At 54.6% G+C, this 14,877-nt stretch overlaps 5 protein-coding genes across 5 annotated transcripts; 3 read left to right on the top strand and 2 right to left on the bottom strand.

The window, feature by feature from the left end:
- Positions 1-164: 164 nt before the first annotated feature.
- BKA78DRAFT_245396 (Spc98 family-domain-containing protein) lies at positions 165-2,936 on the bottom strand (the record flags this gene model as incomplete). The annotated part of the gene is made up of 3 exons (XM_066884123.1): positions 165-569; positions 625-2,624; positions 2,678-2,936. The coding sequence occupies 3 exons, from the start codon at positions 2,934-2,936 to the stop codon at positions 165-167; spliced, it is 2,664 nt and encodes an 887-aa protein (XP_066749547.1).
- Positions 2,937-3,585: 649 nt separating this feature from the next.
- BKA78DRAFT_302925 (acyl CoA binding protein-domain-containing protein) lies at positions 3,586-5,372 on the top strand. The gene is made up of 4 exons (XM_066887495.1): positions 3,586-3,756; positions 3,847-3,957; positions 4,014-4,086; positions 4,156-5,372. The coding sequence occupies exons 1-4, from the start codon at positions 3,741-3,743 to the stop codon at positions 4,982-4,984; spliced, it is 1,029 nt and encodes a 342-aa protein (XP_066749546.1). The 5' UTR covers positions 3,586-3,740; the 3' UTR covers positions 4,985-5,372.
- A 552-nt stretch (positions 5,373-5,924) lies between these two features.
- BKA78DRAFT_244997 (uncharacterized protein) lies at positions 5,925-6,941 on the top strand (the record flags this gene model as incomplete). The annotated part of the gene is made up of 1 exon (XM_066884085.1): positions 5,925-6,941. The coding sequence occupies one exon, from the start codon at positions 5,925-5,927 to the stop codon at positions 6,939-6,941; it is 1,017 nt and encodes a 338-aa protein (XP_066749545.1).
- Positions 6,942-7,770: 829 nt separating this feature from the next.
- Positions 7,771-10,204, top strand: BKA78DRAFT_244527 (VTC domain-containing protein; the record flags this gene model as incomplete). Its single annotated transcript, XM_066884038.1, has 2 exons — positions 7,771-8,461; positions 8,508-10,204. The coding sequence occupies 2 exons, from the start codon at positions 7,771-7,773 to the stop codon at positions 10,202-10,204; spliced, it is 2,388 nt and encodes a 795-aa protein (XP_066749544.1).
- A 1,168-nt stretch (positions 10,205-11,372) lies between these two features.
- On the bottom strand, positions 11,373-14,637 carry BKA78DRAFT_244903 (chromosome segregation protein-like protein Cse1; the record flags this gene model as incomplete). Its single annotated transcript, XM_066884075.1, has 6 exons — positions 11,373-11,829; positions 11,884-13,775; positions 13,828-13,998; positions 14,051-14,218; positions 14,272-14,414; positions 14,568-14,637. The coding sequence occupies 6 exons, from the start codon at positions 14,635-14,637 to the stop codon at positions 11,373-11,375; spliced, it is 2,901 nt and encodes a 966-aa protein (XP_066749543.1).
- Positions 14,638-14,877: the final 240 nt, after the last annotated feature.

Raw genomic sequence — 14,877 nt, 5'->3', positions numbered from 1 at the left:
ACTCTCCACCAGTCCACCAGCGGACCAAGACCACAACAAGCAATTTCGCTACTGCCCAAAATCTGGGGCCAATTGGGGCGTCTGTCCCAACCCCAGCCCCTGCCCAGCAATCCCAGAGAGCAACGGCTGCTCCTGAGGAAACTAGAGACTCTTCCGCCCCATCATCATCCCAATCCACCTTGCACGGCATGCACGCCGCCGAATCCCAAGCCCTCGCTCGCGGCGCTCAACCTTGCACACAAACTCAAAAAGACGACCGTCTCCGTAGCGGCATAGTAGTTGAGCGTGTCGAGCAAAATACGCAGGTGCTTCGTGAAATTCTCCTCGTATCTCGACAGCAGTTCCATCATCTTGGTCAGTTTGGCCGGGTCGTGAGTCACGCCAGCTGACGCGGTCGACGGTTTGGCTGCGTGGCGAGCGCTCGACGCTTTGCTGCTGGCGCCGGTCGTGGTGCTGGTGGGAGACATGGGGGAGGAGGAGAGGTCGGCGTCGGCGGAGGTGAGGTAGCGTGAGAAGGACTCTGTGTAGTGCGCGAACATGGTACATGTGCTTAGGATCTTGCCGTTGATCTGTGCAAGCATTTTGTTAGCTGGGACCCTGACAAGACGGGACATTTCAGCGTACCTTGAGCAGCTTCGAGTTTGTCAACATGCATTCTTTCAGACAGGTGGCCAGGAAGTCGACGTGGTCCTGCATCAGCTCGTCGACCGTGCGCTTGACCTGCTCTGGCGCCTCGCCGTCAATATCCATTGCCGACTCCTCGGCCTCTGCATTTGCATTCAATCGCGACATCATCGACTGCCAATTCGGCTCAATGACCTCGGCCGTGCTGTAGTAGTATTGCTGCTGCACAAACACCAGCATGCGCGCCCGCAGGGTGAAAGCCCTGCGCTTCCACTGTTCAATCATGGGATTCGACGAGCGGTGATTCCAACTGCGACCCTTGCTGTGGTCAATCCAGCTGCTCGCTAGGAGCGTCTCCGCGTGCCGCAGTGAGAGTAAATAGCGGAAGAGAAGTTGGTAGCGCGTCAGTGTCACACGGCTGACCACCAACGAGAGGGGAAACGGCATGGCGTAATCGAGGACGAGTGCCTCGTAGCCAATGATCTCCTTGTCATCCTTGGAGCTCGAGGTGGTCGATGGTGCGGCCGGAGTGTAGAAGCTGCCCGTCGCAGCATCTTGATCTAGACCAGTCACCGTTACAATCTTCATGAGCCAGTTGGTCAATCCAATCTCGTTCATCTGCACCTTGACATCTTCCTTGTATGGATCCTCCGCAGCCACACTGCCGGGTTGGCGCAAGGCGAGGTCAAGCAAAGACTGCAGCTTCCCGATATTAACGTTTCGCGCAGTCTTTCTGAGCTCTGGCACTCCCAGCTCGAGAAAGTATGAAAAGAAGTCGGAGCGGTCGAGAAAGAAGTAGTGCTTCAAGGATCGGAGACGGGCGGGGAGAGCATGTGTTGTGAGGAGGAGATGGAGCAGGGAAGAATTGGCGTACGCGTAGGCGCTGTTGACGTTTTCCAAGAAGCGAGGGTCATCGAAGGTGGTGGGTACTTCTTGAACCGCTTTGCTAACGTCGACGCCGCCACACTCCCGAACGACGTTGAGATACTTTCCCGCAAGTAACACCTTGTCCTTGAGACCTTCTAGCTGCGGAGGAATGAGGTTATCGCGGATGGTGTAGCGCTTCTCCCAGTACTCGTCCGTGTAGTCCTGGTCAAGACGCTCGCGCTTGATGCTCTTTTGCTCTTTGATCAGAAACTCGCTGTGCGGGTCTTTGATGGCCCCCTGGTGTAGCCACTCGTTAAGCATGGTCATATAAGGCCGACTGGCTTCTCGTAACAAGGTCGTAAGCAGTGTCCGCGCAGCCGGGTCTCCCGACATCGATGCCAGTCTTTTTGATATCAGTCCAAGCACGCTACCGCCTTTGCAGACTTTCTTTCCTCCCAAGGAGCCCTGTGCAATGTTCCCGCCCTCCCTGAGGGATTCAAGAATGTCTTCAAGATTTTCGGTTTCATCAAGGTCGTCATCATCATCATTCCCAATCAATCCGTTGGCCCTCAAGACCTCGAGGCCCATGCTGTACAGCTGGAAGAGCATGTGGCTGGTTGGTTTGGTATGCAGGTTGAGCAAGTGTAGTGTGAAGGTAGAGTTTGTGAGCATTTGATGTTCCAGCTGAGCCATGAGGACTAGATAATCCTTTAGCAGCTTGCGGACGACGGCACACAGCGCGTGGTTGACTGCGCCGTATTCGTCCCGGCTCTGCACTTCGATGAAAGCTTCCAATGCCGAGTAGTGTGTAGCCATTTTCAGCATATTGGTTGTCAGGTCCCGTAAGCTCGGATCCAGGCCGCTCGCTATACGGAAAGAAGGCCCCATAAGCCTGTCCTTTTCCTCCGACGGGTTGTACGTCTCCGAGAATCGAATGTACTGGCCTTCGAAGCCCATGAAAACGAAAAGGAGATCCTCTATAATAGCCGCCTCCTGAGCTTCTAGTGACAGTTGCCCCAAAGGTTCTGGTTGTAGTTGGGAGGGCGCAAGAGAGGCTCGTTGTGGTATGGATATTCTCGAGGCGAGCGGTGCAGTAGAATGCGGGATCAAGGAGGCTTGGGGAACCCATGGTTCTGGTGACCGTCAGCGGTGACCTTCAGGTTGAGTATGTGGACATGAATCCTACCCCGTTTTTCATCGTCCTTTACATCAGCGGAACTTGAGACGCTCCGGCTGGTGGTCTTGCTCGCGGGCCCCTCATCTTTGGACCTTCTCGAATTGGCGCGACTATCGGTCGAATGCCTGAGCGGCGTGCGCTTCACCGATAGAGCCTCTTTAACGAGCACATTGGATCTCTCGGTGCGACGCTCAGAGGCCTTGGTGGAGGAGTGGGCGCGGGAGGAAGAAGCGCGAGACTGCGAGAGCGGGTCTTGGTCGCGGTTCATGGAGGAGACGCGTGGTTTGGATGCGCTGGAGACGCGTTCAGCATGTTGATAGTATTTTGAGGTCGGGCGCGACGAGGACATGGCAGGCGGAGCAAGGGTCCATGAGCTGGGGACGGGAGGGTGGAAGCGCAATGTTGTGGGACTGGGAGCTAGACCTTGAAGCTGCTGCAATGCGGCCTGCGGAAAGTCGACGCGCACCGTGTTGTCCAGCCACATGTGGCGGTGCGTAAGGTAGAGCTATACAGCCGGCGGCGGTCAATCAACAACAACAACGGCGGCGGTAGAAACGTCTGAAGCGAGGCGTCCAGTCCACAGATCAGTTCAGCGTCCATCCGCAACGTACTCGGAGGTTTGTGTCTTGCCTCGACTCGATCCCGTCTCTCCCTGTCTGTTCAGTCTCGAGCACTTGCCGACGCTTCTCGCAAGCCTAGAGTCGCGCTCATTGACGGTGGGTAGTGTGAAGGTACTGTAGCTGTTGAACGGACGTTTCAAAAGACTGGTCGTTGAGGTCTAGTTGGGTCTTCTCCCAAAGCTGGGGAACAATTTGGCGGCGTCTCTGTAGCCGCCCAATGGAATGCTGTGGCGGGCAGCCTCGGCCAGGGCATGTGAGGTGAGGTGTAATCCGTAAACCGAAGCCGACCCTCTCCATCTTCGCCATGAATCACTCCGCTTCGCCGCAACTCTATATCCTGCTCTCTTGCGCGCATGCTGCCCAGCCGCCGCGCTGAGCGTCTTGTCTTGCAACCTTCATGCTCCTGCTTTCCTCCCTCATTGCATCACAGCATTGGCCTTGGGTAGCTTGACATGTCCGACTCTGTGGGTAAGAGACCCTTCCCCACTGCCGGGAGCACGCGATCACCCGCAAATCACCTCAGTCGAAACCAATACTGACGCCTCTTGCGCACTTCAGATAGAGTCTTTAGCCATGCGCTCAACACGGTCAATAAGATCCGGATTGGCTCGGAGAAGCCGCCTGCGTCCATCCGTTTAAAGCTCTATGGATTGTACAAACAGAGCATGGGTACATTCTCGCCCATCTTGTCCGCCGGATCAACGCGAACCTGACACAAGTTCTAGAGGGCGATGTAGACGGTATAATGGAGAAGCCTGAGGGTGATACGGAAGAGGCGCACCGGGCTCGCGAGAAATGGTGACTCCAACCACCCTCAAACTTCACCATGACCCAGGACAGATGAGCTGAGACTATTCACTTCCCCAGGGACGCATGGAAACAGCAGAATGGACTTTCGCGCACCGAGGCCAAGCGCCGGTATATCGAGACCCTGATTGACACCATGCACAAATACGCCTCGCCTTCGCCCGACGCCCGCGAGCTTGTCGCCGAACTCGAATTCGTTTGGGACCAAGTCAAGTCCAACGTACCCTCGTCGTCATCCTCGTCGCCCCTCCAGACCCTCGGCATGCCCTCCTACCATACCTTTGGCTCCTCGGGCACCACCTCTCACGACTATCCCCCACCCCCGAGCCAGCAGTTGCCGGGGCGACGGACGGGGCAGATGACGGTTCTCTCACCTCCACCGCAAGGCGAGGAAGACGACGAGGAGGAGTTTGTGGATGCGCAAGATTCGCAAGACAATAGCGAACACGCGGATGGGGCGCGCGAAGCTGCACCTCCCGCAACAACGGCAGACCGCGGCGCTGCAGCCCGGGCCAATCCGGGGTACATTGCAGCAGACCGCAAGTGGCGGAAACGTGTCGAGGCGACGCTGGTCAAAATGACGACCGAAGTTGCGGCCCTTCGCGAGCAGCTTGAGTCGCGGCGCCTGTTTGCGCGGTCCCAGCGTCGAAGCTTTGGCGCTTGGATTGGCTGGTTCATTTGGTTTGTGGTCAAGCTGATTGCGGCAGACATTGTCATCCTGGGAATAATACTGCTGTGGATGCGGCGCAAGAAAGACAGACGGCTCGAGGGCGCGATCCGTGTGCTGCTAGGGGATGCGGTTGTACAAATGCAGCGAGTAGGAGGTCAACAAATGGTACAGAATCTAGGGCGGGTAGGACTGGGAAAGCTCAAGAGCTTGACGCAGTGAGAGGCCTTGGAGTTGTTACGGGTTTGGTTGGCGATGCAGGTGGCGGTGCTAAGAGGTCGGGGAGATACCACTGTCACGAATGACGGATGGGTGTTTGGAGTTTCATTGCCGATACAGGACACTTTGGGACTCTTGACTTGTTTGTGGATTGGGCCCGTCTGAACATGGCGTACTCTGTACAATCGTTCATCTTGTACAGCGAGTGGATTCTTCCTGTCTAGCGTGGCACGAGCGGTGTCTACTTTCAAACTTGGAGCGAGACTTTGAAATCTCACGATAGATGTGAATTTTCCTTTCCTTTCTGAAACGTTTCTTGAGCGGCTCTCACTTATGTTAGTCCGTCACATGTCAACCCGTGCCTCGTTACTTAAACTACCTAGTTCTTCCACCATTCTTGTCCATGTGCTCGATCCAAAACATCATCCATGCATATGTCAGAGCCGCAACACAAGGAAAAGTCCTTCACGGCCATCAGAGACGACAGCATCAGACCACCAAGCAACGGTAAAGGCGATAATTCTCTGGCAGGCGGCGACTAGTCTACCCAACTAGGCAAGCAGTGTGACGTAGGATACATCTAAGCGTCATGGTTACCAAAGTGGCCAGCGCCAAACGCCAAACCAATAATGCACTTTGGAGAGCTGCTGGAGCCATGATGGCATTTAAACATGCCCATTCAAAAGCAGGATAATCACCGATCGATATGCAAACAACTTGCCCATCTTCCGCTTTTCAGCTATTGTGAAATCGTTGTGACGACATGGTGCGTCATCTCATCCGTCTTTTGCATGCGTCTGGTGTACACAAGGGAGCAGCAGTTGCAGCAGCTCCGTATATAAGACCTGCGCCGTTGCTCTGCAATTCTACACTTTCCTTGAAATCTAAAGATCCATTCGAAAACCAATCTCAGCCGAGAAGACGTCTCCATACCGACACAGAAATGCAGTCCGTCAAGAACACCATCGCCGAGAACATTGGCGGCACCCATACACACTCGCTCGCTCCAAAAGCCTCCCAATTCTCACTAGACCAGGCGCTCGACCAGTCTGGCAAGGTGGCAGTCGTGACGGGCGGGTCTGAGGGTATTGGATATGGCTGCACGCATACGCTGCTTTCCAAAAACATCTCCAGGCTATTCATCGTCTCGACATCGGAAGACGTCGCTACCGACGCTATCAAGGCTATCCGCGAAGAATTGGGGGAAGCCGCCGCGAGCAAGGTCGAGTGGCTGCCCTGCGACCTCAGCGATTGGAAGGCCACGGCCGATGTGGCCGACAGGATAGCCAGCAGTACGGACAGAATCGACGTCCTCATCTGCAATGCGGCGCGTGGAATCATGACTGCCCAAAAAGTTCCGTCGAACGGCATCGACCGTCACATGGCCGTCAACCACTTTGGTCATGCGGTGTTGACGTCGCGACTATTACCAATCTTGAAGAAGACTGCAGATTCCGGTTCCACGGTCAGAGTGGTGCATTTGGCGTCGAACCTACACGAGTCGGCGCCCAAGGAGACCCGGTTCGAGAGCGTCGAGGAGTTGAACAAGGACTTTGGTCCTAATCCTCAATATGGCCGCACCAAGCTGGCTTCGATTTTGTACGCGCGGTACCTGACGGAGCATGTTCACTCGCAGCATCCCAACTTGCTTGTCAATGCTACACATCCAGGTATCGTGGATACGGCACAGACCAACAAGTGGATACATGAGGTGTATCCATTAGGAGGCTATGGGATGAGTCTCCTCGCGAAGCCATTCAAGAAGGATATCATGTCAGGCGCCGTTAGCACCATGTTTGCGGCGACGGCGACAGAGCAGAGCGGGCAGTACATAGCGCCGCCGGCCATTGTGGAGCCTGGGAGTCAGATGAGCCAGGATAGAGAGCTCAGAGAGCGGTTGATGAAGTTGACCAGAGAAGTGGTCAAGGAAAAGACTGGAGTTGAGTTGCACGACTTCTAGAAGATTGAAAAAAGACGGAGAGCCCTCGACGCAGCGTTGCTTTTGTAGCATGGACAATGGAATCAAAACAACACAAGCCTTTTGAGAGAAGCTTGAACATTTAGCTCGACCCCTGCTATGATGTAAACCAGGCTGGTAAGGATCAGCCGAAGCTGGATGCTTCCGAATCCGATAGCCTTTCGGGGAAGCATGCAAAGGTCCGCCGGAGGTGTGGGTGGACAAGTCGTTTACTCGCTCTATATGAAGCTGTTGCACACGAGCGCGGAATAGAAAAGATCGTCTCCATCTCTTTCAGACTTTGAAACCTCCAAACCATGCTCTGCCGTCTCCCGGCGTGTTGCATCATCACCAAACATTCCTTCGTCCCCACACCATTCCGACGACAAACTCGAGCCTGGATCTGATCTGAGCGAGCCGGACTGAAGTGCAAGCCTACGAAGGACTGTTTGGAATCTGGAATCAAGACGTTGAGCTGATGCAGAGCAGGAACTCGGCAAGAGAAAGAGGTGGTCATGACAGAGGGGTACGTACTAGAAGAATGCGGCGCAATGATGAACAGAAAATTTTGGGAGGCACAGCAAGCGCGAGACGTGGTTTGGTCCTTGGGCGGGGCCGGTCCGCGCCAAACGACTGGACGCCGCTCACCTTTCTACGGAAACAGAGCTCTGGCCGCACCCACCGCTCTCCGCACGTGGTCCTCTCCATGACATGCACTGGCCGTCGACACTCCTCCGATCCAAAGCCCAATAAATAATTCTACGCCGCCCGTCGTCATTGTGTTACCTCCCGCCCATTCGCCAATTCAAATCGCTGCGTACCGCCGCCAGCCATGCGTTTTGGCCGCACTCTCCGCCGCACTGTCTACCCGCCATGGGAATCCAAATACATTGATTACGATAAGCTTAAGCAGCTGTTGCGCGAAGGCAACTCCGACCAGGGCTCCGATCGCGAGGACGCAGACGACGACTGGACCGAAGAGGACGAGGGCAAGTTTGTTGACGAGCTCGTCAACCACCAGCTCGAAAAGGTCCACGACTTCCAAAACCAAAAGTACCAGGACCTGCGCGACCGCACCACGAAATGCGAGCAGAAACTCGAGCCGTTGGCTCTCGCCGCTAGGGAGGGCGAAGACGCCGACAATGGCGAGGGTAGCGCAAAGGGAAAAAAGGCTGAAGTGTCGGACGAGGAGCGCCAGAGGGTGTCCAAGGAAGTGCTGAAGGAGCTGGATACAATCACAAAGGAGGTCAGCGAGCTGGAGAGATATAGTCGCATCAACTACACTGGCTTCCTCAAGGCTGCCAAGAAGCATGACCGCAAGCGTGGACACATTTATCGCGTCCGTCCTCTGCTGCAGGTGCGGCTGGGAGCATTGCCCTTCAACAAGGAGGACTATTCGCCTTTGCTGATCAGACTGTCTGCCATGTACTCGTTTGTTCGCCAAAATCTCGAGGGCAAGGAGCAGGCCGATATTTCCTTTACCGAAGGCCAGTCCGCCGGCGAAAGCTTCACGTCGTACAAGTGTAGGTTCACAGACATTTTTGATATATTCCCGCTCACATGTCTTAGTCTGGGTCCACCCCGAGAACCTACTCGAGGTCAAGACTGTCATTCTTCGTCGCCTTCCAGTGCTGGTCTACAACCCTCAAACATCCAAAATCGCCGAGGGCAACCAGCGCGACCCAACAATTACCTCCATCTACTTTGACAATCCTAGGTTCACATTATACTCCGACAAGGTTGAGCACGTTCCCGATGCATCTTCGCTGCGGCTGCGGTGGTTTGGCCAAGTGTCAGAAAAGCCAGAGATTTACTTTGAGAAGAAAACGATCAAGGAGGGCGATGCCAGCGAAGAGTTGCGATTCCCTATTAAGGAAAAGTACATCCAGGCATTCCTCCGCGGCGAGTACCACATGGAGAAGAGCATCGACAAGATCAAGAGGACCATGGGCGAGAACGATTCCAAGGCCGAGGAGCTCCAAAAGAGCGCCGAAGCTATCCAATCTTTCATCAAGGAGAAGGAGCTTCAACCCGTCCTCAGGGCAAACTACACCCGCACCGCCTTCCAGATTCCCGGAGATAACCGGATCCGCATCTCACTCGACACGAATCTGGCATTGATTCGGGAAGACGCCATTGATGTCGACAGGCCATGCCGTGATCCCGAAGACTGGCATCGCAGAGACATTGACGACGCGCAAATGGAATACCCCTTCAACGGCATCCGCAAGGGTGAGATCAACCGCTTTCCCTTTGCGCTTCTCGAAATCAAGATCAAGGGTCACAAGGAGTACGAGTGGATATCGGACCTCATGTCCTCGCATCTTGTAAAGGAGGCTCCGCGCTTTTCCAAGTTCGTGCACGGCGTTGCGCAACTCTTTGAAGACCAAGTCAACACGTTCCCGTTCTGGCTCTCCGAGCTCGAGACTGACATCAGGCGCGACCCGCACGTGGCGTTCGAAGAGGAGCAAGAGCGTAAAGCCAAGGCAGCGGAGGATGATTTCGCCGTTGGGTCTCTCTTTGGCAAGGCCGCCTCGCCCTTCCGCGCCTCCGTCAGCTCCCCAGTTGGTTCCCCTGCTGCAGGCCACTCGCTGTCCAGATCCAAGGGCAAATCACCGTCTGGTAAAGCTACGGCTGAAGACACAAGGCGCGCCTCTCTGGCCGCCGCCACTGCCCAAAAACCAGGCACTCGCCCCCAGGACGACCAGGACGACGACTCCTCGGACGTTGGTCTGGAAGACTCTCCCTCGGGCGAGGCAAACACGACATCTCCCGCCGGCGTACGCTCCCTCTTCCCCTCCTTCTCTTATTCCAAATACGCACAGCGGCACCGGAACAGAGCCGCAGCAGCCAACCTTCCCCCTGGCGTGCGCGACCCCGGCCAATGGATCAAAGACCAAGGCCCGGTCCGTGTCGAAGCCAAAGTATGGCTTGCAAACCAGCGCACCTTCATCAAGTGGCAGCACGTGACGATCTTGCTGGCGACGCTCAGCTTGGGCCTGTACAACGCGGCTGGCGAGAACAACCGGGTCGGTCGCGTGCTCGCCGTCGTCTACACGCTCGTCGCCGTGTTTGCGGGCGTCTGGGGCTACGCCATGTACATGTACCGCAGCCGCCTCATCCAGCAGCGCAGCGGCAAGGACTTTGATAACGTCTTGGGTCCCATCGTCGTCTGCGTCGGCTTGGTCATCGCGCTGTTGTGTAATTTTGGGTTCAAGGTGGGTAGTGTCCCGTCTTGCTTCCGCTTCATTGAATTGACATGCTAACCACAACGTCCGCAGTACACGGCCATCATGTCGGAGAAGAACAAGCAGCCCGTCCACACTGCTCCTGTCCACAACACCACCACCTCCGCTCTCGTCTCCGCGGCCGTCAACGCCTCGGCCGAGGTGCTGTTTGGCGCTGGAACTGACGAGTTGTAAAAACAAACCTCTCTGTCTATCCATCGATTCTCTACTTATTCGTCCATTCGTGTATCAGTCACTCGGTTAATAGATCAATTGGAAAACCAATCACGGCTCTAGGAAAAAAGGAGATGATGTAAGGATGAGGGCGTTGACGTTTACAGGCTGTCAGGCGGTTGGATGCTGCGAAAAATATTAGATTGGTCTTTGGTTTCTTCCCCTTGTTTTGTACGCTGTTCTGTTTGTTTTCACTTTGTGTTCCCTGCCTCTCTCTCTCCCTCTCTCTCTGTGCCTGGATATACATATCTGTCGTGTTCTGTAACTTATTGTCGAATACCGAGTACTCGAACTCCCAAGCCACTCGTCGCCCAAATCCAACATCCGTCGGCAGCAGCAGTTGGGAATTTGTCATTGTGGATACGTGTGTCCATCTTTTATTTTAGTGTTTATCTATCAAGAAAATCACCTCTGATCTATCCACATTCTCATCTTGGGTCTCTTTTGCCCCTTTTCTACGAAGCGTGAGCATCCAAATTCCAAGGTTTGGACCAGATGAGCAAGACGGGCAAAGAGGAGGAGAGTGCAAAAGTAAATGTCATGGCGGAATCATGTGTGCAGCAAGACACGCATGAAATGGCAGAACGAACGGCTAGACAGGTTTGGGTTGGCCCATTCTTGACGCACTCGGATGCGCAAGTGGGAAAGGCAAGGTAGGTGCGAGAGCAACCAACTTGAGCAAACAAGAAAAACGTACATGCAGTGAGTTCAATCCCACATGCCGAAGAGAAGGCGCTCAAAACTGCACCTGGGCTAAGCTAGTTACACGTGCAATGTATGCAAGACTTTTTGTAATGGTTCCTGTCTCAAACTTTCCAAATGGTATCATTTACGGCTCGGATGCTTCGAGCTGTCTGTTTTTTTTTTTCAAAACTAGCCACTCGATCCATCATTGTCCCTCTCCCATCAATCTATGCACTCGCGTCAATCGCAATCAATCGACTTTTTGTTTTGGAGCCTTGACTCCCTATTCTCAAGCAGCAGCCGCCGCCATCGTCTCCAGCAACGCCGCACGCGCCTGATCGCTCAGCCTGCTCTGCACGTACGAGCCGATGCGGCCACTGTTGCGCGCGTCCGCCTCCCTGAGGTACTGGCCGACCCACTTCTTGACGTCGCCGACTTCCGGGAAGGGGTCCACGGCCGTCTTCTTGCACGTGTTGAGCTGCGTGAAGCCGACGCCGAAGCCCGAGTCGTCGACGTCTTGAGCGTCGGCAATCACGTCGTCGCTCGCGTGTGCGACGGGCGGGTTGAGCAGCTGTTTGAGCAGCGCCTCGCATGTCAGGGCCCAACCCTTTTGGTAGCGCTCGATGAACGCTTGGCCGTCGGCGAGCGTCTTGGTGAAGGAGACAACGGCCGTCTTGCGTTCGAATGGCCGTGCCAGTTTCTGCGTCTCGGGGAGGACGACTTGTGTGTAGATGGGGCGGAAGACGCTGTAAGGAAAGAGATTAGCAATGCGAAATCGAAGGCGACGATAGCCAACTTACTCGTTTTGCACCGAATCGGCGACACTGATGAAAAAGTCGCAGCCAAGGCCTTTGTCATCGCGAGCGGCAATGTAGTGGTAGAAGCGCACAAAGCGGAGCTTGAAGCCCTCGGAGGGGTTGTTGGACGAAAGCTTGGTAAGCAATAATTGGAGCATGATTGGAAAGTAATTCTTCAAAGCTTCGACGGGGAATGAGGCAACGATAACTTCGACGAGGTCGAAAGCCTGATTTTCGAAAGCCTTGGTGGAGATGAGCTTTTGGAAGATTCCCAGGATGGGTTCCAACTGATTGTTTTGAAGGATGAGCGGTGCGCCGCGCGATACGACGCCCGCAAGGAAACGACTGAGCGCCGGAACATTGCCCTTGGACTCCCACAGAGATGGGTGGAGAATTGGTTGGATGAGATTCTTGTAAAAGTCTGGCAGCGCACCAGAAGGGTTCGCCTCTAGAAGAGCCGCGAACAGTTGGAAGACATAAGGTACGAATTCCTGGACGTCATTTGAGAGAATGGTGGAAAATGGTTCAAAGAGAGCATTTTCCAGCTTCTCCGGTTGAGACGGAGCCGCAAACCTGATGAGCGCACCGAGACCCTCGAAATGGTAGTAGTAGAAGCGGGGGTTACTCGGGTTGTGGCGGATGACCTTGGTGATGTTGATAAAGTTTGTGAGAACAATATCTGTCATGGGAATCACGCCGTCGCGGATGAAGATGAGAACCCTCATGACGCACTTCATCAGGAACTCGTTCTCCTGAATCTTTTCGGGCGCAGAGTCCTTTTGGATGAGCCCGAAGAGGTGCACGAGAAGGTCCTTTGCAAGAGGAGCGACGTCCGCTTTTGAAATGACTGGCTGCTTGTTGTCGTCCGTCAGGTACAACGCGCGCTCGACGGCGATTGCAGCATACGAGTAAATGACATAGTTGTTGACACCAAGATGCTTGACCAGGAGGGGGAAGGCGGCTTGCCAGTATTGTTGCGTCAACTGGCTGCGGAAAATGTAAACGAATTTGATGGAGTCGACCTTGAGGATTGGTTCGACAGCCTCGCCCGTCAAGTCGTCGGCAATATGCTTTTGGAAGAAGTCGAGAATGTTGACGTTGGTGTTGACCGTCTTGACACCATACGCTGCAGTCGAAGCGCCCTTGGCCGCAATCGAGGAGAAGAGGTAGACGGCGGTGTCTTTCGACTTCCAGTTGCCCTTCGGGTCGGCGGCGTAATTTTGCAGGTAGGCATCAATGTATTTGTTGACCACGCCCGTGACCAGGTTCTCGAACTGCTGTATTAACTGGCGCAGGAAGTCTGTAGCTGCACGCCTCCGTGTGTCACTGTCAGAGCCTTCCAGATCTCTCCGAATATACTCAATCGGCTCGTCCTCGAACATCTCGATGTCAGACTCGCGGAGCGACACGTTGGGAAGAATGACCTTCTCAATGACTTGGTTGAGGACTTGCTCGTTGTTGAAGGACTCGGCCTGCTGCGGGTTGGCAGTAACTGAGGTCAGGAACTGCAGAGCCCTGCTAACAAGAATGTCGTACTTGGTCTCTTGTCCGATAGCGGTCAATAGAGACCACGAGCTATCCACAAACGTTCCAAGGTATTTTCCAATGTCGTCGTAGTACTTGCCAGTCCAAAAGCTGAGAATCTCAAAGATGCCTGCCTTGACATACTCGAGAACGCTTGACTCCGCCTCATCGTCAGTGTGCAAAAGCTGATTGTCGTAAGTGAGATATTTGTGCAAGAAGGCGACCAATTGGTCCATGTGGCTTTCGAATAGAGGCGGAATGTCCTGGCAGGACAAGTCGTGCAAGAGTTTGATGATGAGGTTGAGGGTTTGGGCGTAGGCCTGCAGAGCTTCTTTGTTGCTCTCGTTTGCGGAGATTTGCGCATCGGTATTCTTCCGTCTCGTTAGCACTTAGGAAGACTTTGTGTATGGGCCCTCCACTCACGGTAAGAAGTTGCAGGAAAGGCTGGCTGAATCTTTGCAGGACGTGATTGATCTCGGTAAACAGCTCGTCTGTCCTGAACAACGGCCTCCAGCGCTTGAATATCGAATGTGCGACTTGCAGAACACCGTTGTTCACCTTGGCGTCGTTCGGAGTCAAGCGCGACGCAAGGTCCTGGGAGAAGGTCAGCTTCACTCTCCTAGTCAACTACTCGTTGAAGACTGACCTCGACCAGGGTGTCCCAGCGCTCGTAGAAGTCACTCTCGGCAATCATGGAAATCGCGTCGCCAAGCTGGGTTTGTATGGCAGGCGGTTGGGTGATCATGAGGCCAATGAGCTCTTGTTTGACCGTGACGACCTCATTCTGCGCCATCTTGTAGTTCCCCTCCACATCCTATCGAACGTTACCGCCTGCCGCGAGGCCAAGTGGTTGACTTGTACACATACAGTCCAATTGCGTCTGATGAAGTTTTTGAAGTACAAAGCGGCGGCGAGCCTCGTAGTCTGGGGAATCGAGCCATCCGCGACGATCTGAAGAAGCCCGATCGAGAAGCCGGCGACATTCTCTTGTTGCCGAATGGCGGCCTCAGCTGGAAAGGAGTGTGAGCTCAACGCTTCGCTGGTAAGAATGGGGAAGCAGGTGGAGCCCTTGCGCCTTCAAGCCGCCGTTGCGAATGCTGTGTTGATTGCCAACGGAGCTTGTGCGGCCAAACTTTGGGCGCGATGAAGGTAAATAGACGTACCATCTTTGCTGTGCCGAGGGTCCAGGCTCTGCTGCAGGAGCTGAGCAATTGCCTGGGTATTCCCAGCCATCTTGAGAGTTCTCGTGTAAAGAGTGACCAGAAGAAGCAGGTGAAGGCGGGGAGTGCGTGGTGTTGACAGTAATTGAAGCTCTCAGACTTTCCGGGCGGACAAGTGCTGGCAAAAGTTCGGGAATACAATGCCCCTCTAAACCTTGTGAGGAAGGTAGCGCTTTGACGTCATATCGGTTCACCTCCGCTCCGCAGAATTGAGGATTGTTCATGACGAAGGGAGAGGAGCAGACCGCAAGCA

This window comes from Phyllosticta capitalensis (genome assembly GCF_038381095.1).
Source record: "Phyllosticta capitalensis strain CBS 128856 chromosome Unknown BKA78scaffold_1, whole genome shotgun sequence".
In the NCBI taxonomy this organism is placed as follows: domain Eukaryota; kingdom Fungi; phylum Ascomycota; class Dothideomycetes; order Botryosphaeriales; family Phyllostictaceae; genus Phyllosticta; species Phyllosticta capitalensis.
The sequence above is the reverse complement of the archived record's forward strand: the minus strand, read 5'-3'. Positions and strand labels throughout refer to the sequence as shown.

Bases quoted from the DNA above. Each gene is read 5' to 3' on its own strand.
- BKA78DRAFT_302925 (XM_066887495.1), top strand. The intron at 3,958-4,013 runs GTACATTCTCGC...CACAAGTTCTAG, and splicing joins ATTGTACAAACAGAGCATGG to AGGGCGATGTAGACGGTATA. The intron at 4,087-4,155 runs GTGACTCCAACC...TCACTTCCCCAG, and splicing joins CACCGGGCTCGCGAGAAATG to GGACGCATGGAAACAGCAGA.